The sequence below is a fragment of the Ischnura elegans genome, chromosome 10 (genome assembly GCF_921293095.1).
Source record: "Ischnura elegans chromosome 10, ioIscEleg1.1, whole genome shotgun sequence".
NCBI lineage: Eukaryota > Metazoa > Arthropoda > Insecta > Odonata > Coenagrionidae > Ischnura > Ischnura elegans.
The window spans coordinates 66,223,964-66,245,524 of record NC_060255.1 but is presented as its reverse complement, the minus strand read 5'-3'; the positions used below and the strand labels follow the sequence as shown (position 1 = coordinate 66,245,524).

General features: G+C 39.1%; 1 protein-coding gene across 1 annotated transcript in view; it reads left to right on the top strand.

The window, feature by feature from the left end:
- The first annotated feature begins 5,240 nt into the window (after positions 1–5,240).
- The window catches only part of LOC124166949, a 127,068-nt gene continuing 110,747 nt past the window's right edge, over positions 5,241–21,561 (top strand). The window contains exons 1-3 of the mRNA XM_046544670.1: positions 5,241–6,681; positions 8,626–8,753; positions 11,561–11,668. Coding sequence (XP_046400626.1) covers positions 6,442–6,681; positions 8,626–8,753; positions 11,561–11,668 — 476 coding nt within the window. The 5' untranslated portion in view covers positions 5,241–6,441. The remainder of the gene's footprint in view (positions 6,682–8,625; positions 8,754–11,560; positions 11,669–21,561) is intronic.

The following is a 21,561-nucleotide window of genomic DNA, read 5'->3' as shown; positions in this document are numbered from 1 at the left end:
AGCATAGTGGACGCAGCGAAACTTAGTGTCCCCTTATCTAAGGGCGCAATCCGTCGACCAGCGGTACCATGGTGGAATGAGGAGATCGCCGAAGCTATTAAGAAACAGAAACGTGCCCTCCGTATTTTTAATAAGTTTCCAACTGCCTCTAATCTTGCCTCATTTCGACGACTCAGAGCAAAAGCTCGACTAATTATGAAGGAGTCAAAGAAGGCCTCCTGGATAAATTATGTATCCTCCATCAACAACAGGACTCCACTAACTGAGGTCTGGAACAAGGTGAGGGCTATATCGGGAGCACGGCATGTTCACGGCGTTTCGTGCCTTGTATTTCAAAGTGTGACATTTCACACACCGAAGGAGATATGCGACGTTCTCGGGGAAGTGTTTGCCAAGACCAGCAGCTACGAGAACTACTCAGCAGCCTTCCTGTCTATTAGGGAACGCTCCCCACACTTGAACTTCACCGAATCGCACGCAGCAGCCGGATACAATGATCTTTTTTCCTTATGGGAACTGAAGTCCGCCATAACGGATTCCAAAGACACCGCGCCAGGAATGGACGGTGTCCGAAACAAATTCCTTCGGAATATTCCGGAGAACGCGTTGATGGATATTCTCCACACCCTCAATCAAATATGGGTTGAGGGAAGCTTCCCTACAGCGTGACGGGAATCCATAGTTGTCCCTATTCCCAAACAAGGAAAGGATAAAACAGACACAAATAATTATAGGCCAATATCCTTGACCAGTTGTCTATGCAAGATATTGGAAAGAATGGTGAACCGTTGGCTCGTTTGGTGGTCGGAACCTTCTTTCCAATATCCAGTGCGGTTTCAGGCGGGGTAGATCCACCACAGACCACCTCGTGAGAACCGAAAATTTTATCCAGGAGGCTTTCCTTCTGGGCCAGCATGTCATAGCCGTATTCTTCGATCTGGAGAAGGCGTATGACCGAGTCTGGCGCCAGAAGATTCTGAATACGTTACACGAGTGGGGCCTTAGAGGAAATCTTCCAATTTTTATCAAATAATTTTTAGCAGACCGTGTTTTTAAATTAAGACTAGGTAATCATTTATCCGGACCTTTTACACAACATAATGGGGTACCACAAGGCTCTGTACTCAGCGTCACACTCCTCGCCATTGCGATAAATGACGTTACAGAATGCGTCAGAACACCAGTGAAGGGCTCCTTATTCGTGGACGACTTGGCCATTTTCTGTCGATCGTCCACAATTGCCAGTGCCGCACGGGTCATCCAGCTGACCCTTAATAAACTTGGGGAATGGTCGAATCGAAGTGGATTTCGTTTTTCCGTTGAAAAAACGAAATGTGTCCACTTCCATCGTAAGCGGGCACATGTTCCTCCACCAGAACTTCGCCTGAGCGGCCGAATTCTACTTTATTCGGATTCAGCCTGCTTCTTGGGTTTGATTTTTGACCGCCGCCTTAATTGGTGTGAGCACATTGAGTTTTTTTAAAACAAATGTTTGAAAGTTTTAAATATCCTGCGATATCTATGTAATTACTCGTGGGGTGCCGATCGCTCCACGATGCTTTTATTGTATAGCGCATTGGTGCGCTCAAAATTAGACTATGGATTTAAGTATACCGGGACTAGCCACGGTGATAACTTTTACGGGAGTCACCCGCAATGCACAATTGTGCGAAAAATCCACAGAGAAAAAATCATTCGCCTTGACCGGGATTCGAACCCGGATCCCTCAGTATAGTCCACGGCCACAGTATAGTCCACAAATTTCCACAGGGAAGAATGACGCCTCGGTAGCTTAACTGGCTAAAGCACTCGGCCGGAAATCGAGGGATCCGGGTTCGAATCCCGGTCAAGGCGAATGATTTTTTCTCTGTGGATTTTTCGCACTAGACTATGGATGTTTTGTCTACTCCTCTGCCCGTGAAAGCTATTTGAGACCTTTGAACACGGTTCACAACGGGGCTTCGATTGGCAACTGGAGCTTTCAGGACTTCTCCGGTCTTGAGTGTTTACTCAGATTTTGGGGAGCCCCCGTTGACTGCACGCCGAAACATCCTTATATGCAACTATGTTGCTAAAATTCTAACAATGAGAGGGCACCCTAGTTTTAATATTATTTTTAATCCACGCTTTATTAATATTTTTAATAGGCGGCCTAGGGCAACTAGACCCCTAAGTATTACTTTTAATAATTTTATCCTGGACGGTGAGTTTATACTCCCAGAAGTGTATCCCATTGGAAAATCGGAAAATGCGCCTTGGCAGGTACCTTTTCCACAAGTCAGCTTTGTCCTCCACAAAAATCAAAAATCTTTGACAACTGCGGCGGAATACCAGCATAGCTTCAAGGAAGTAATGCACCGCCACCCCGACTTCATTCCTGTTTACACGGACGGATCGACGTCGGAGCGTGCGTGCGGGAGTGCAGTGATCTCGTCTCACCATGGAACCCTCAAGGCCAAGCTCAGTCCGCTGTGTAGCGGCTATATGGCAGAACTGTTCGCCATAAAGATGGCTCTGGATGGTATTAAGTATAGCAACGCGTCCTTTATGGTCTGCAGCGACTCCATGAGCGCCCTGCAGTCCAATTCCAGTTTTTCTCCCTGTCACCCAATCGTCCAGGAAATTCAAAATAGACTACTTTCCCTTGATCGGAAAAGAGTGAAAATCCGTTTTCTGTGGATTCCTGAACATGTGGGTATTGCTGGAAATGAGAAGGCCGATTCGGCCGCGAGGGCAGCCAGCGAGGACGACGTTGCTGATTCTGTGCTGGTACCATATATGAAGATTTGAAGGCGACCACAAAAAAGATACTTTCTCTTACCGGAAATAAACTGCGAGCAATCAAGCCGGTAATCTCAGCGTGGCCCACGTCTGTCAGGAGGAATCGCAGGGAGGAGGTCGCAATCGCACGATTGAGAATCGGGCACTGCGCTCTCACCCACTCGTACCTCTTCACCGAAGAGAGAATTCCACCCCTATGTGATGTTTGCGACTGTCCCATTACTGTGAGACATCTCCTGACAGAATGTGCGAAATATCGTTCTGTGCGCCATCGGCTGAACATCGGAGGAGACATAGGGCACATCCTAGGAGACGACCCGGATAGTGTCAGCCGAGTGATAAAGTTTTTAATAGAGACCGGGCTAATTAACGGTGTTTAAATTCCAACCTTTTTATAATCTGACAACCCCTTTTATTTCAAAAGTTTTATGAATGTTTAAATGTTTTTTTAATGCATCTTTTAAAATTTTTGTTTTTATAGATTGTCAGTGGTGCAAATGACCTTAGTTGTCTAGGCGCCCTAAACACAAATACTACTACTACTACTCGTAGTAATCGGAGAGAGGAGGTAGTACTCACACGATTGAGGATAGGGCACAGCCCCCTGACCCATGCGTATCTCTTTACTGAAGAGAAGGAACCTCCCCAATGTTATCATTGTAGGTGCCCGTTAAGTATTAGGCACGTCCTGTTAGATTGTGTTAAGTACCGCGAAGCGCGAAGACGGAACAATCTAATTTATTGATGTTATGTTACTATAGTAATCAATTAATAATTATAAGCAGTTGGGTTCTGAAGCAATAACTTTTTAGTCCGATAGTTAATTTAATGGTAGTTCATTCGTTACAAGGTCCCAAATAAACTGGACATAGAAATCTGTCATAGATCATAAAATTTGACCAATACATTGGAATGAAAATAAATTTCATCAATAGGCTAAAGAGGCCCGCAACTCTTCTACGGAATGAAAAGAATCCCAAAACGCCTGTCTGCCCGATACTTGGGAGTTGAAATAGACAAACGACTAACTTGGGCGATCCACATCCAAAATAGTATCAAGAAAGCCATCGAAGTAAATGCATCCCTGTTTCCGCTAATCCGCTCAAAATCGCCGCTGCCCACGAAGACAAAATTACTCCTGTATAATGCTACGATAAAACCATTATTAAGCTACGCATCACCGGTTTGGCAATATGCAGCGGCAACTCACTTGAAGAAAAGACAAACCACAGAAAATAAAATCATCAGAAAAATCATTGGCGCGTCTTGGTTTATCCGGAACCAAAACATCAGAAAGGATCTCAAAATTACTCCTATTCTAGTTAAACTAAAATCTGCTCTAGAAAAATTTTCCCTTACATTTGATAAAACAAATAATACACTGTTAAAAAATCTTTGGGACTACGAACCTCCGCTGAAACCAAAACACCGCCTCCCCAAATGTGCCCTCAACCCTTCCCATATCCCTATCCCCTAATTCCCTGTCCAGTATTATTATGCCATGACTCTTTTAATCTGTAAAACGTGATCAACTAATCTACCTGCAACATTACTTAACGAAACGCCCAAGAGACAGCTGCAAAGCTGGGAACTGCGGAAAACAACAACGAGAAATAAACTTGGACTTGGAATAGGCTAAAGATAAATAAATAGAATTTTACATGAAAGGTTAAGCTGAAAATCATTTGAATGGCAGTATTCTTTCCTGAGTAAATATTCCTTAAGCACATATTTAAAATATTTAAGAGGTAGATACAGTGGCGTGGCCAGGGGTTCTGGACCTCTCCTCCCCCTCCAAAAAAATGACTTTCTTTCAAAAAGGAAAATTAAATATTGAAAAATCATAAATTTACAAGATTTCTATAACAAATTATGTATTTTTATTATGAAAAAGTGTTCAAATTAGTTTAAAACCCTCAACTTATTACACTGTTTTTCAAAAATTTTCCCCCTGATTCTGCCCCTCCCTCCCAAATGAAATTTTTGTTAACCCCACTGGGTAGACACTTTGCTCGGGAAGCTTGTTGTATATCTTCGTTGCTGAAAAAATTGGACCCAATTGGCTAAAGTAGATGAGATAATCAATTACATAAATATTTTAATTGTTCTGGTGTGGTGAAATGAATTTCAATGTTTTTTAAGAAAGCATATGGAATTAATTTTAATAGAAAGTGAGCATTTGAGTATGTATAAAGAGGGATAGGTCGAAATTTTAAGTTTCTTATACAGAGGTCTACGATATTATGCCTATACGATATGAATACGGCAACATATTTGTCATGAGAAAGAGATGCGCGATTATCGGTATAATTATTCTCAGAAACGACCTAATTTTAGGTTATATGCGTCTATGATACAAAGTGCTCCCTGATTGCACTAATGCCGACTGATTTGAATTGCCGCCGGTTTGAACTGCGGAACAAAGCCGCCGCGTGCATTCCGCATTCTAAAATTTATGTTACGTTCAAGAACCCGTTACGTTGATGAAAAAATCAACTGCTGCCAAAAGTTGTTGTTTACTTCCGATAGCAAATACGGCCTAAGTTTTATTGTGGTCTATTAACACTAGTTGTGGCATTGAAGTACAAGATTTAAGGTCATAGTTAACATGTATCGTTGTTAGTGCATTTGATCGTGATGTTGGAATAGTCGCGGTGAAAAGTAAATTTCTGTGAAAAACTACTGCTCATAGCTGTGATAGGTCGCTGATTATATGAGCTTTGTTTCTCAATTACCTTGGTGTGCCTAAAAAAGGAACTTTAGATATTTCTATCATCTGCAAGCCAATTGCCGAAGTTCTGACTGCCGCGACCGTGGGTTGTTGTCATTCGTGAAACATTTAAATCACTCCTGCCACAACTTAAGAATTCTTTTCGTCACATACTGATTCATACCTGCGCAGGGCTCAATTTTTCAACTCTAAAGGCATTTTAAATGACCTGGATCTATTCACTAGTTACGGCTAAATACCTTCCGAATTAGTCTAGGTCTGCCTTGACTTATTCATTAAAAAGCGATTCACTCTTGTGCTCTTCCGTTCTGTCTTGCTCTTGAGCACTCGTTTTTATAATTACACTATCTAATACATCGAATTTTATAAAGTCCCTGTAAAAATGTAGAATCTGATATGTAGATACAGATAATAAGTTAAAATGTTATTGACGTTGATTGCTTTATGTTTACAGTTTGAATTTTCAGCTTGAATGCACTGAGTCATCCTACCTTCTGAGTTCAGGCAGACCATGGGACCCATCGTCTGAGATACTCAAGTGTTTCAAAATTTGAATCGGCAGCAAACGATGATAATTTTTCTTTGATTGCAGACCTTTGTAGTAGGTAATTTGAAGAGAATTTTAGTCATATTTAATCTCACTTAGTCTCACTACATATCTGATTCAACTCGTAGGTTGGTTTAGAAAAGGGAGGGTTAAGCTCACCACAGATTGCCCAGGGCATCTTCTTACCTCACCGTTGGTGTATCTACCTCCCCTTACTGTCTGCTTAATTTGTCATTTTTGTCGCTTGTGCCACATGTTCATTCATTCATCTGACTTCAGCCATGTGCTTGTATGGGAAGGTAGCCTTTTGGTGATATTCTGATCGTGTATTGTGCATCGAGTGTGAACTAGTTTGTAAAACAGCCTTTGTAGGTAGAGAGAAATGGGAGGGAGAAGATGTATTGCACCACGATGTACTTCTGGTTACAAATCCAACCCAGAAAAGGTTCATTTCTTTATGGTTCCAAGGGAAGAAACCCTACGTGCTGAGTGGCAGAGGTGTATTCCTCAGGCTAATTTTATTGTAAAACATCCACAAGCCGTTTGTGAGAAGCACTTTATTGATTCTGATATTCTTCGTGAAAAGCTTTTCACTGACAGCATAGGAAACATCATAGGCGTGGTGAGATCTAATTTTATTTGCAATAATTTGTATCCCTATTTTAGTTTCACTCTTGAAATTTTGTTCAGTGGTTATTATATAACTTATTTAATTTAACCCATTTTATTCTGTGTATATTTTGTATCTGAGATTAACCCGAAAGTTAACTGAATAATTGATGGTATGAGTTCTTGCATTTAAGCTTAATTAGTTAAAATTTACTCCTATGGTTACTCAAGTAAATTCCTATTTCATTAATGTTGAGTCGTATTTGTTTTGTCCTGATTTTCTATTAGATAATTTTTGAGTACCCATTTTAAAGAGTGGGTGCAGTTAAAAGTCATGAATTCCAAAACAGCCTTAGTCCTTGTGTAGGTTTCTGTGGTGATGCTCATGATGAATAAAAGATTGCGGGTACTCCAGCAATAAGATACACTCATGACCATCAACAGATTGCCAGGCCTGAGAGCAGGGGAAATTGACCAAGCCTGCTTCACGAACAGCAATCCTATACATGGCAGAAGTATTGGAAAGCATTGCAAGGATCCTGAGGAAGAATGATGTGGTCACAAGGTTTAATAAGTTCATCAGATTCGGGCTTCAATTTGTGGGAGTTAGACATATTTAAATAAACAAAAGATTAAGGCACTTTTCCACAAGATTCTTTCTTGTGGAAAAGTGGTACGATCTTTTATTTATTTAAACAAGTTTTAATTTTGTCACCAAGATCCTAAACACTGTACGTAGACCAAAAGATCGCATCCCACTGGAGCTGGGCGAAAGCATGTTCGAAGTACCATCTCCTGCAGAAAATCATGTTGGGGAAACATGCCAAGGAATGGTGACAAGGAAGAAGGAGCGTGTAAGAGCCGCAAAACAGAAATAACTCCATTTGTTAGCCATTGCATAGCATGCTTGGAGTAAGGCAGGCCAAAAAATCAATTTTGGAAGAGCAAAGATAGTGGTAAAAGGGAGCCACTTCTATACAAGGTAAATCGGGGACGCCTTGGAAATCCACAAGACCCATAACATAATAACGTAAAGCTGAAACCATGGCTACCCTATCAACAACGTGAGGAAGAGACAGCTGACCAATCAGAGCTCAGCAGAAGGAAGGCCAGTGCCATATAAGGCAGGAAACAATCCAAGCTTCTCACCTTCGCCCTGAAGACAAAAGCTGGATAGCTTTTGAATCTGTTGTCTCTCACAGATAACAAACATTGGTGGAGAACCCAAAATCTTGCATTCATCAACCTAAGTTCATTCAGCAAAGGTTTGAGACACCACTTACTGTACTTATTCAAAGCTAACAAATAAATTAGTAAGTTTTTATGTTGCTTTAAAATTTGGTGGCCTATTTCATTTCATGAGTAAAATTTTACCCTGTGCCTGTTATTTTCTGATATCGAGTTAGAAAAAAAAATTATAGTGACAACATAAAATGCAATCATGGACTAAAAATCAAAAAAACAGCTCTAGTTGACCCAAAAATATGCTTAGAAACCATCAATCCCAAATTCATGCCAATAGGACATGTGCTGTTTTGTGAATTCATGGCTGCAATTTTTTTAAACCACGAATTGCCTCGAGACAATGTAATCGCCTTCAATCAGTGAATCAACTATGTATGTGATAAATTAGCCCCTTCACAATACACTTCTTTGGTAGTTTATGTATACTATAATTAGCAGACAAGATTTTGTCATTTACCTCTACAATATTCTAAAAGAAATTTTAAAGTTTTGCTTCATGTCGTTATTGAAGCTAATGAACTGAAGTGGAATGTGATTGATCATCTTTATATAGCCAAAAATGTTTTCACTTCATGTAATTCAATGATATTCTTTCTTCTCCCTTGTTATCTTTTTTTTTCATTCTAGCTACTTAAAGTTAAAATTCATATACTCATTGATGACATTTCAATTTTTTTCTGCCTTACCTAAATATCTCACATTCAATTTTCAGGGAAAGTATGTAAGACCTAAACTTAAACCGGGTGCTGTACCTCGGTTGTTTCCTCAGTGCTCTAAGTACACGATCAAGCGCCGGAGGAGGAGGAAATCAGCGAAGATTAGATCTCCAATTCCTTCAAAGTGAGTTCCTCACCAATATCCTGTCAGCAAAAAGGAGTACGTTGGATAAATTCACTCAGGTGTATTCAAGTACTGATTATGTAGGCTATTTTCTGACCATGCAAGAAAGCTATTTCACCTGTTTTCACTAACAGAGTGAAATTATATTCTAAAAAACTGGAGTATGTATTGAGTACATGTACAGAGCACGGCTTTCATAATCTTAGAAACACATGAGTCATCTCAAACCAGATTTTGCTCCCGTGATAGGCGGGTGAATACACTACTAGTGCTTGGCAGGCTGTATGGAAACTAATTGGACTGGAAGGGGACATGCGTGAAGCCGCTGATGCTGTTGGCTGCCACAGGCCTGTGAAATTGGGAACATTCAGGAGGAATGAATGCTCAGAGTTCTCGCTCACCTTGGGAGGGGACAACTACATAGCGTTTTCTCAACCTCCATGAATGGTGAAAGTTGAGTGGGCATTACGTAGGGGCTTTTGAATCATATAGTCAGTGGCGTAACTAGGAATATGTTTGGGGGAAGGGATTATAACCCCTCCTCCTTGCAACGGAGAGCGCAGGAAAATCTTTGAAAAATGACATGCCTGGATGTACATTTCAGTGGCGCAGTGAGGGGGGGATTTTGGGGGTTAAAACCCCCCCCAGAGCTCAGAGAAATTTCTAAGTTTAATCCATTTTATTTAATTGGATTGATATTACTAATGGAATAGTGTAAGGATTAATAAAATATCCCTCAGAAAGCCGTAAAACTCACCATTTTGAACCTTTTATCTTAAAATATCGCAATTTATTAACATCGTACTTACCGCTTCTCCTGGTGGGTAGTCCATACCCCCACACACTCCGGTATTAGTTGTACCTAAACCCCTCCCCCCCCCAGCCTTAATTCCTAGCAGTGCCCCTGGTACATTTTACATCAATTTGGCACTAAAGATTTATCTTTAAGGAGATGCAGTTATTAAAGTTCGAAACTAGACAATAGTTTTTAATAACTTTTTTATTTCTCTGAGGCTTTGGGGGGGTCCATCCTCTCATCTGCCCCCCAATAGTTACGCCACTGCATATAGTAACACACTATTGGCCACTTAGGACCACTGTTTTACCTCCCACTTATTAGTGGCAAGTAGTGTCTGAAAATACCACTCTTAAAGGCCTGGTTACACGATACATTAACACGTACGGGTTAATGTCTAAATGTATGAACGCCAAAATGTACCGTTTAACCACCCAACTTGTGTGAATGCATGAACAGAAAATAGAACCTGTTCTAATTTCGTTCATGCATTCGTACATGTTCCGTTCCGGACCACCAAAATCATTCACGCAAACGTACATTAACTTGTACGTGTTAATGTACCATGTTACCAGGCTTTTAGAAAGTAATGAGCACTCACACTCAGCTGCTACATAGTGTTTGCATTCAGGGAAAAATTCCACATCTGCTGTTTGCATCTGCACTCTGTCTTCTAGCTCTCAGCCCACTGTTCTACCCACTTGACTATTACATTCCTCTATTTATCCTGCAATATGCTAATTTCCTTATGTGTGTGATAGAAATTTGGATATCCTTGGAAAATTGCTGAACATAATTTATTTAGCATGTTAATTAAGAAATGGGAGTAAAATGGCAAAAAAACCAGGTTTGAAAAAAAAATTCTTGGTTCTTTGCCATCATCCAGGAATTATGATTTGGTAGACTAAGAGGTAAGATTGTTAATTTCTTTATTTCAGTTGTCTGACCTCACCTACGTACATTACTCATCTCACTATGAAGTAATTTGTACCCTTTCATTGACCTCACTGGCAACCTGTTGTAATATTTATAGCCTTCCTTTCATTTTCACTGCCTTAAATGGTGAGTTCTCATCCTTCAAAGTACTCCCATACTTTCTAAAAAAGTGATCTTTGGGAGAGAGAAATAGTTCCTACTTTGTTCAATGCCATTTCGTCTACCTATCCTTCCCTAGATCTATCTATGGCCTTCAAAACACTCAAGAGGCAGCTTTGAAAAGTATTCTGCTCCTGAATCTCAATTTTTAATTCTTTTTCATAGTTTCTTCTGGTTAATGCTGCATATTTTAAGTTTTATGTTAACCTTTTTACTGCCACCAGGCCAATATATCGACCCTTGCTGGTTGAGCGAAAACTGCCAGGGACCGATTTATCGGCCCGAATTATTCCACTTTTTTTTTTCGTGATTGTGGCCTTTTTTTTTAACGGCTGTAATTTATGTAAAATACGGAAATTATTAAAATTATGTTTTACGGAAAATAGCTGTCTTCGCACATCCCATCTGAAATAGGTTGGCAGTAAAAGGGTTAAAGCCCAAAATCAGCCATCTTTGAATAATTAAATTTTAATAAAATTCAGAGCCCAATTGAAGAAATGTCGTGAGTTTCCTCCAATTAATTGGTACACACATCCATCTAAGTGACCATGTGTCCGTGATTGTTGTTTGATTGAAACGATTGTTGATGACAACAAAGTAGCAAACCAACTTTGCAGGGGAAAAAATTAAAGTTCATTCATGCACTTATCGATGGACATGATAACATTAGATTCAGATATTGTAAATACAGTGCTTAAATATTTATGCAACAAGGTATGTGTAACTTTTAATCTACTCTTCTAATTAAGGTGGACTACATAACTTGTACCCCATGTACATTAACCAATGCCCTCGACCATTTGAAGGTTTTCTGGCAATGGCCTAGCCATACCTATTTAAATCACTGTTATTACCAGGTTAGTAATAACTTGCCCAGTTGAGCCTTACTTAAACATACTTCCAAATTTTCTTTTAGGGATCAACCTGGGACATCCAATGAAAGAACTGAGAATTTGACGCTGCAGGCAGAGCAGAGTCTTTTGTCAAGTGTGAATGAAGCAGAATTAATGTCTAATCCAAATGGGTAAGTTGATGATATTATTTTTATTTCATCATTTGGGGTTTTACACTGCTGCCATTGCTTATAGGATATTTTTAAGTGTTTTATATGGATAACAAATTACTGCATTGAGGTGTAGTAAATTGTGAGTGAAAGGGAGTTTATTTCAATGTTTCCTAAATGTCATCAGAAAATCACCATCTCAGTAGGAGAGTAGGATTCATAACACATGGGAGGGAGCCAAGGAGGAGGATTGTGGAATCAATGGATGAAGATCGATATATTAAATCCATGTCAGTAAACAAAATGCTCGGCATCAGCTCTCTCTTTTCAGATCATTCGTCATCAACCTAAGATTGATGTGAGTGCAGTTGTTAAAGATAGTGAATGTTTATATTTACTTATGCATTCATCTACTTTATTTTTATATTTACTGTTAGTGATATTCCATCATAAATAGTGTGATAAACAACAAAGTCATGGACACATTTGTGACTACCACTGAGGTGTTATAGGGGTATTCGATTTCATCTTCATTGGAAATCAAATTTATATTCTGATAATTGTTTGAGCAAAGGCTTCGCAATTTGCCTTTTCTCCATAGACATGAAAAGACATAGCCGGCCTTGGTTGTGGCAGGGTAAAATCCTTGCTTGTCAAACAATAGGTCACGGATTCGAGTCCCGCCGGGATATGTTGCCCCTCAGCCTCAGGATCCAGGGCTCGATAGTTTGTGAATGTGTGAATTTTTAAATTTATTGAAAAACCCATGTTTAATGTGTTGTGTGTTTTGAACATAACTTGTGAGATTTTCAGCTTCAATTGGTTTTTGTCCTTTCCAATCATTGAATTGAGAATAAAATCAACTGATTTGGGCATTACTTGGTGGAACGATGAAATATTCATGGTGAAGCAAAAACACAGTACTATTCCACAAAATTTATTTAAGCTGTCTACTAGTTTCAACGTGTACACCGTCATTATCAAGAATAACTTAGTTAACAAGACTAGTTAACATTAGCAAGACTAGTTAGTCTTGATAATGACGGTGTAAACGTTGAAACTAGTAGACAGCTTAAATAAATTTTGTGGAATACTACTGTGTTTTTGCTTCACCATGAACATTGAATTGAGGTTGAAGTCCTCAGTCTGCCGGATTTCATTACGTCAGGTGGGTGCACACTGCATAACTTCTCTTCCTTTTCATAATCCCTTTTGTGTTCTTACTGCTCCGACATTGAGGCTTCATCCTGTCTGCCCAAAATAGCGAGCTTTACAGTATGCACACTTAAATCTGTAAATGCCACTTCAGTCCATTATGTCCTCTGTGTCTTTCACTTTGGTGAGGAGGTGTCTCATATTTAAGTTTGTTGTGCAAGGCTTGCTTAATCTCAAGGTCCTTAGCGACATTACTTTGAAGGTAGTCATTCAATTTTTTTCCTACCATTATTTACAAAGATTTTTTCTGTAATTTTAGGGTATGTACCACATTTATTTTTTCTTCATTCTTTCTCATTTTCTCCTATAGTCATACAGTTTTGTAAATGTGTCAGGCAATTGATGATTCAATTTTGGGGTTGGTTATGTAGGTGAGGATAGAGCTCTACCCAAATTAATCATGAGGTATGTGACATCTTACATTCAGGGTAGGTAGGCTCATTCCTTTCCCTGGTCCATGTTGCCCATAAAGGACTACATATTTGCTCTTTTGATAAATTGTTTGGGGTGCCCAAGGCTTCACCCAAGATTTGAAACAAGACCTTCTAACCAATATCCCAGAAGTACTTCACCCAGTGAGCTTTCCAATGGTGCTTGATTAATTGTTATCACCGATTATTGCCAATATCTTTCTTGAAATTCTGTCAAGGCCTTGTGATTGGTTGGTTTCCTCCTATTGGTTGAAAATTTAGAACCTGTCCTATCCATTTGGACTAAACTGAGTTTGGTCCAAATGATAGGACCAAATGCCGGTTGGATGAAATTTTGACCATGGGAGACGGTGCGTGCCAGTTGTATCAAAATTTGATGCAAATTTGACCATGGGACATCGGCTTAAGGGTATTAGGATCAGGAACATGTAATTTAGCAACATTGTAACATTCTGTTATACATTCGACCTTTAATTTCTAAATTGAAACTATAAAAATTCTTTTGGATCATTTTTTTTGCATTTCCATTGATAATTCATCCCTGCCGAGGTTGCATATGTTTTGTATTATGGAGATCACTCTGTTGAACCTTCAGGAATTTGGTTCATACGTAAATGTTATTTGCCGGTCCAGTGAAGTTGTTCATGCATCCATTCACTCGTAGGTGTTAATGTGCCGTGTAACCAAACCTTTGAAAGAACTTCATGAAAATGGCTCATAGTTTAAGTGCCAAGCCGCTCCTCCAAAATGCAGTGATGGATTAAGGGTGGATAACATTATTATTAAGTGTTACATTTATTACAGACGGTCACCACCAAGGATTATATTATGGAGTGGCACAAGGGTTTGACAGTCAAAAAATCTTCTCATACTTGAGATTAAAAACAAGGTACAACAATTACTTTACGAAATATTACCTTTACTTTAATATGAAAGTTATTAATTTGAAATTAAATGGTTTTTAGCTCTGTAATACACATTACAAAACAAACGTAATGATAACCATAGAATATTTTGTCTATTTTTTAGGCATCTTGGGGGGGCAAGTGCCCCTGTTCCCACCTCCCAAAATTTGCATATGGTCACCACCCCCACAATTTCTGGCGAAATCCGATTGCCTTGTAAATGTGATCGCGGCGGCGCTTCCTTCCTTTTCTCCTTCCACTCCAATCCCCGTCCCGGGTGACAGGGTAAATCAGTTTTGGGGTCCAGGCCCCGGTGTGGTGACTCCATGAAAGTCCAGGACCCTGACCCTTGGTCCTCATCCGCTACCTTTTAAACGGTTCTCCTAACTGTAGTGATGAGTACGAAACTATCGACGAGAAATCTTCACTAATCTATTGAAGTTACTTCTTAATTATTTACTATCATATCCAAATTGATATAATTGGAAATGTTGTAAGATTGACGTGTTGGAATTTCGAGAATTTATTGTTTTTAGCGAAAAACGGTATGATATCCCCGTCCCAACGTCAACACAAGTCGACTTGTGTCACGGTTTCCATGTTCCATTCAATGTGTGTGACAGATTGTTGTGACACAAGTCGACTCCTGCTTGACTCGCAGGAAATTGAGAGTTATGACGTTTGCAGCGCCATCTTTACGTGTAAATATATAAGTATTTGAATCAAATCGCAGTTTGCATGGCGCAATATTTTAAGTCATTCGAAAACTCACTTCTCATAAACATAAGTCAACAATATATGTTTGAAGGAATTTGAACGAAATTGTTATTTTTGAGTCCTCAGAAATCCTTTATAATGTTTAAAGTAAGTTTATTTAATTCAAATGACATATTTTTGGCACTTTGTTATGGTAAATTATTATAAGGTATATAATGTTAAAGATAAACGGTTAACATGTAGTATTATGTGTATATTATTTGCTTTTCGCTGAAAATAGGTATGTTTCTCGAATATTTTATTACTAAAACATAAAGTGAATGCAGCATATATTGTGAAAAGCTCATTTTATAAATTTAATGCCATACAAGCCATAAAATGTTTCGAGAATTATAAAGGCCTCATTGCCATGAATGCTACATTAGCGTGAGGTATTTGATGCTTTACTTCGGTGATGCTTCTTCCATCCTGAGTTATGGTGCTTCCAATTTAAGTGAATAATTCAAATCACTAACATCTCTCTCCATTGAGGGAGAATTTGGCTTATACTTTATTTCTTCCCACACAATTATGTAATGAATGGTTTTCTAATGAATTTCAATCATTATTCTTTGAAAAAATTTGCAGTTGTGTTCAGTTAGTTCTATGGGGTCTTTCGTATTGCCTGAAGTGATAGCATTGTCATCTGCATAGCTTATAGTGTATTTATGTCTTCTCTATTCAAATCGACTTCCTAGTTTTTCTATTTCTTTCAATGCTCACAAACAAGCTGAAAAGAACTGGTGATAGGTTATCATCTTTTGTAGATTTTATACTTCCCTATATCTTCATCCTCTCGTATGTACTGTCTACTTGGTCCCAGTGGAGTTTGCAGATGAGTATCTTGGAAATCCAATCCAAGTTTCCCCATATAGTATTGAATGTTTTATTCCTTTCAATGTGCCTTATCCAAATCCACAAATACTGTAAAATGGTTTGCTTGTATGGATCATTTTCTGTAACAGTAGTCTCAGCAATAGAAATGCCTTCCTTGACCTCTTATTATCCCTACACCCTAACGCGTTTTCTGGCAAGTTTTCTTTAATTATTCCTTTGATCTATCTTCACAAACTTTGTGGTGATGCTGACTGCAGCATAACCAATGCAAGTACAAAGAAACTATCATTATTTCAATAAATTTACATGTCTAAACCAAAACATAAGAAGTTTTCCATGACAGTGGTAAAATTTTAAACAATGCCAGAATTATTCATACTTGTAAAAATAAGGGATAGTGGGAAAATTAAGTCTTCACTTTTTGCTTTCATGGGTTGGAAGTAGTAAGGCTATAAACCATAGATTATTGAGCAAAATTAATGTCAGTATCCTAATCTTCTTTATGATAATAATAATCTGGAACATGAAATTGAACTCCATTTTAAAGGTTATTTCTACTGATGAATTTGAGGAGATGAAAAAATCCGGTAAAATATTATTCAAGCCTTGTGCCGGAAAAAAAATAAAAATTATTGGGCATACAGAATCTCTAGGCAATCCACCTCAACTAGAGCAAGAGAATGACACATCAACTAGAATGAAACAGCACGCAACCACCACCGTTCAAACCATTGACCTAACTTCCTCTCCCAAGTCAGCCCCTTCAACTTCAGGAACTTCAGTTTCAAATTCACTAAATTACAATAGCAATCCTCCAACTGATAACCCTAGTACTAATTTAGAGAATACCAAAATTTCATGGACCCCAGAAGCCACACTAGCACTTATGGCAGCATACGAAAGCAGGGATATCAGTCATGACAAAACGCAGAGGAACAAATATTTTTGGCAAAAGGTGGCAGAGGATGTAAATTCTTCATGCACCTTAAACTTTGAGGCAGTGGCGGTTTGCCCATAAGGACTCTCGGACGCCGCCCCTCCCAAATATTTGAAAAAGTAAAAAAAATAAATATCCATTAATTAATAATTATACATCTAATTAATCAAAGCGTTTTTTCAGTCCCATACATCGAAAGTGTTGGAAAAACACGAAAAGAAATAGCGCGAGAAGTTCGTATTTGTAGCCGTGGGGCGCTGGCCAGAACGTCCCAATCCATCCCCATACGGTTATATGGAGAGTGGTAGAGGTGGGGGCCGCTGGTGCTATGACGCGTCTAACGTTGCGTCTTATGGATGTCTTGGGACGTCGTCCGAAAATGCGCAGAGCGACGAGTGAGTTGACATCGCTGCGCAGGCCGGCGGGCGTATAATCTGGCGTCTACTTGGTGCTGCCACAGAAAAGGGACCTACGGAATCAGAATGGTCACTGTACTGGGTGTAGTTATACGATTTAAATTTTTAATTACTGGTAGGTATTGCTACAGTAAATAAATTATCCCATTATGCTTGCGTTTTTTGGTGTTTGAATCCCGGAACACATAAAATCCAACCAGTTAAAGGCCGTATTGATGAAGGAAAACTATTCTCGAGTATTTGACACAGTTCTGTTATGATTACGAATTTCAAGAACCTTGGGGAAACTAATATTATAATATTTAGGCCTTAACAATGTATTCATATCTTCCCGATGATTAGAAATGCGGTACCTATTTTTCAGATAAATTTATCAAAAGACCTGCAGTATTAGGAAAAATCAGTTAACATTCCCCACTGATTTATAATTTAAGAAATAGTTGCGTGCGTGATAGGGTGAAGGATTAAATATGATTTAAATCGTTAAGCGCGACTTTAAATAGAGTCATTCCATTAATGTCATGAAGTGCCGCGTACAATGCACCTTTTGTGTGTAGGTTCATCATTTTTCTAGCCGTCCTTGTTGTATTAGTTCATGTTCACCTAATTTCTCAGTGGCAGAGCGGTAGCTGTCTGACGGAAAATGCCCACTTGGGTCTGATTTAAGTGGCCTCGAAGAGTTCATATCAGTGCGGAAATCCTTACAGCTCCCATCTGTGGCTCAGTCGAGTCGTCTTCTTTTACGATCTAGAACTTATTTTCTATTATATCATGGCAATGATTTCGAAGACACGGTTATTCCAAATGCGACCCGTTGGCGTCTCGTGTGTTTACCACATATGAATCTTAGACTCAAGGAGATGGTCAGTGACGTCCTTTGTTTGCTTGAATGCCTTTGCTGACCTTAAATTCGTCCCTCAGCTGAATCAGCATTAGTGGACCACGACTTCTATCTCCCTTAAGTCGTCCTTATAGTAACGGCAAGACTCTCGGAAAGAACGGAGTGAAATGAGTTCAGACATCATTTTCGAGGAGTTAATTGTGCGTAATTGCCGATTAAGAAGTTTCTTAGTGCTGTGTGTACATTCAAGAAGACAATTTTGAGTTAATCAATAGTGCTCGTTTTTTTAAGGGAAATATAGGGAAAAATTGTCCCAATTCTGTGTCCAGGCACCTTGTTCTTTTTGGTCGTATTTTACGTCGGCCTATTTTGTGTCGTCCCTTGATTATTTATAGACTAGTGCCCTTGCCATGTGTTCAATCAGAAAGAAATTGTTGTCCAGCGCTGATTTCAACGAACGGGTAATTGATCACTTTGCTGGACAAAATGAAAGACGGATGGACTTTTGCAATATAACTAAAGGCCTGTGAGTATTTCATATTTTATTAAAAATGTGTGAGAAATGTTTAATTGTTGATTTTAAATCATACTGTATTCAAGAAGCAACGCGAACACCGCCATCAAAGTTTACATCTGCAATAGCAAAGCGCGCGCATTCTAGTAGTGTTTGTTGCCTAGTGGAAGTCAGTGGCACTCTCCTCCCTCAGATGTTACAAGTGTCATTGCTACCTAAATCATTGCAAATATTGTATAGATTTGACAAATAACGCATTATGATTGCAAAACGAACAATAGAAGTGTATTGCGGGCATATCCGCACGAAGAATGTAGACGCTAAAACCTAAAGTTACGTATTTTCGTTTGTATTTGCAAAATATCGCAGCAAATATATTTTTATTCTTCAAGATCATTGATCAGTATCATCGAGAGTCCGGACTAAGCCGATCCGTATGACCGAGAGTCTACTGCATTTAGTATTTATTAATCAAGCTTTATTAGGAAAACTAGGTATTTTTGTTGAAAAAAACGGAACGTATGGCATCACAGAATTTAATTCCTAGATTGCCGTAAAAACTTAATAAAATACACGAAATATTAAAAAATTATGACCCCCCGGTGGAGTGCGCCCCCCCTAGCATTTGACTCACGAGCCGCCACTGCTTTGAGGCAAGCAATTCCTCAATAATTTTATTTGTGTAATATGAAAAGTCCTTATGTGAAAGATAGATGTCTTATTGATAGATAATTGCTATCTATCAAGAAGAGAATTCATTCTTTTATTAAGAGAGCATTGTTGAAACACCTTTCTGAGTTGAATTGTCACTTATTATTTTCAGTTGAATAGTTATCAGGTGAGATGGAAGTTTGGTGCCATCAAAAAAGCTTACAATAAAAAGAAAGATCATAAGAGGAGAAGTGGCAATGATGGCAGGGATTATTGCGAATTCGAACAAAGAATAGCCAATATATTGGGGGATAAGGCCGCTGGAAATACAGATTGTTTTACATACAATTCCCAGATAAATATTTCCACCTATTCAGACAATACAGTAAAATTTACAGAAAATGATGAAAACACTCCAGGTTGTTCCAATGAAAATCAAGAAATAATCCCCTCAGCAATTGCCCCTAAAAACCAGAAGAATCCCTAAGACAAAGAGTAAGGGCTCTTAATGCAGGCAATCCATCAAAAACCAAGTTGGAGCTGGAAAAACAATGGTTGCTGCACCTGAAGAAGCAAAGTGATATGGCTGATGCAAGGAGGGAGCAAGAAGAAAAAATTATCAGGCAGAGGGAAGAGATGATGGTGATAATGAAAGAAAGGAATGAGCTAAAGAAAAAAGAAATACTAAACAAAAGTTTGAGTATAAAAATGAAGATGGAGAGGAGTAACGCTAGGATTGCCATAGAAAGAGAGAAGTGTGACTTATTAAAACAGTTGTTACTTCAAAAAAACACTATTTCCTTTCAATAACTTTTTTATATTTGTATTTTTAAATTGTTACCTACCTTGCATTGTTTCAAGTACATACTACTATTCATATTAAAATATCAGCATTTCTAATTATAAATTTCTTTTTAAAATCTAAAAATTTCAACATTTAAAAACTAAAATTTGAAATGTAAAAGTTAATTGATTTTCATAAAACTTTTCTCCCTTTAAATGCTTGCCGCTCTTTTGAGGTTGAACGATGACATTGTTTCCTGTGATAATAACCTTAGAAAATTTATCCAGAAAAAATTGGAGTACCTTAAGTGGAAATTTTCAGTACTTGCTTATACGACAGAAATATTTTGGATTATACTTGCATATGTATACAGTATCACCAAGCGGCATTTGTAATACTGCTTATACTTTGCACGCTATGAGAAAGTGATATTTCCAATTTCGCAGAGCACATCACCACGATAGAAAGACGAATAATAATTGAAATAAGTGTGTACCTCTTCCTGCATGATATATCTTTCGGGGTTATTGAGGTAGAGGACGACGCGACCATCGAAACGTCGGCAGTGATGGAGAACCTCATCCGGTGGGAAACCTGAAACAACTTCAACATCAATAAAATCAATGATTTTAGCGCCAGTTTGATGGAATTGGTGTCCAGATAAATATGTATTTGCAATTTATATTAATGGCTCTCCTATTTCAAGAATATCGATTCAGCGATTAAGCACGCAATGGAAACCGTGCTTAATTTATTTTGGGGGGAAACGAGACGAGTTTGGGGTTGACGAGACTCGAGATGATACCCGCGGTCAGAAAACGAGACTGGGTAAAGTCTCATCTCGTCTCGCGGCAACACTACTCATGGCGAGCGGATTGACTCTTCTCTGTTAGTTGCAACGCACACACGTCGCGAGAATGAATTGACGAGAAATAGGTGGTTAGGAGTGAAACAAATAACAAACAATATGGTTGATTTCCAACAGTATCAATACATTTAATAACCAAGGTAAGCTTTAGGATCACAATACATAAAATACTAAATTGCCTGAGGTTAATGTACTCTTGCCGTTGGGAAGATGCCGGGCAGGAGGAGTTCTTTCCTTGTCTGAGGTCAGTAGCAGAGAGAGCTGGCCCGCTCGCTTACCGGATAGCGGCCGTGCTCGAAGCAGGCGTGAGAGGGGAGGTGAAGGCAGAGGAGGGGAAACAGGTTTCACGCTGACGTTTCACCTTACAATTGGGTAAACGGTGGCGGAAAGTAATTGAAGTTCACACATGGCGTAAAGAGGCCGACACCGTTGGTGAATTCACTATAAATTGTGAACACTTCACAGGACGCGAGGATCAGCGGCACGCGTGGATCAGGCAGGCACGACGTACTCTGGCACTTTCGCGAGAGTGGTACTCAGGCGCTCGCGAATCGTCTCCTCGTGATGAAGTCTCAGAGGGATTAAGTCTCAGAGGGGTTAAGTCTCAGAGGGATTGAGTCTCAGAGGGATTGAGATCTCGGAGGGATTGAGAAAGTGCCCATTATGGCACATAGTCCTCACGCGGTTCGTTGTTGTTAACACAATTTAATTAAGAGATTCCCTCCTTTGGTGAGTTTCTTCCTGAAGGAGTTAATGGAT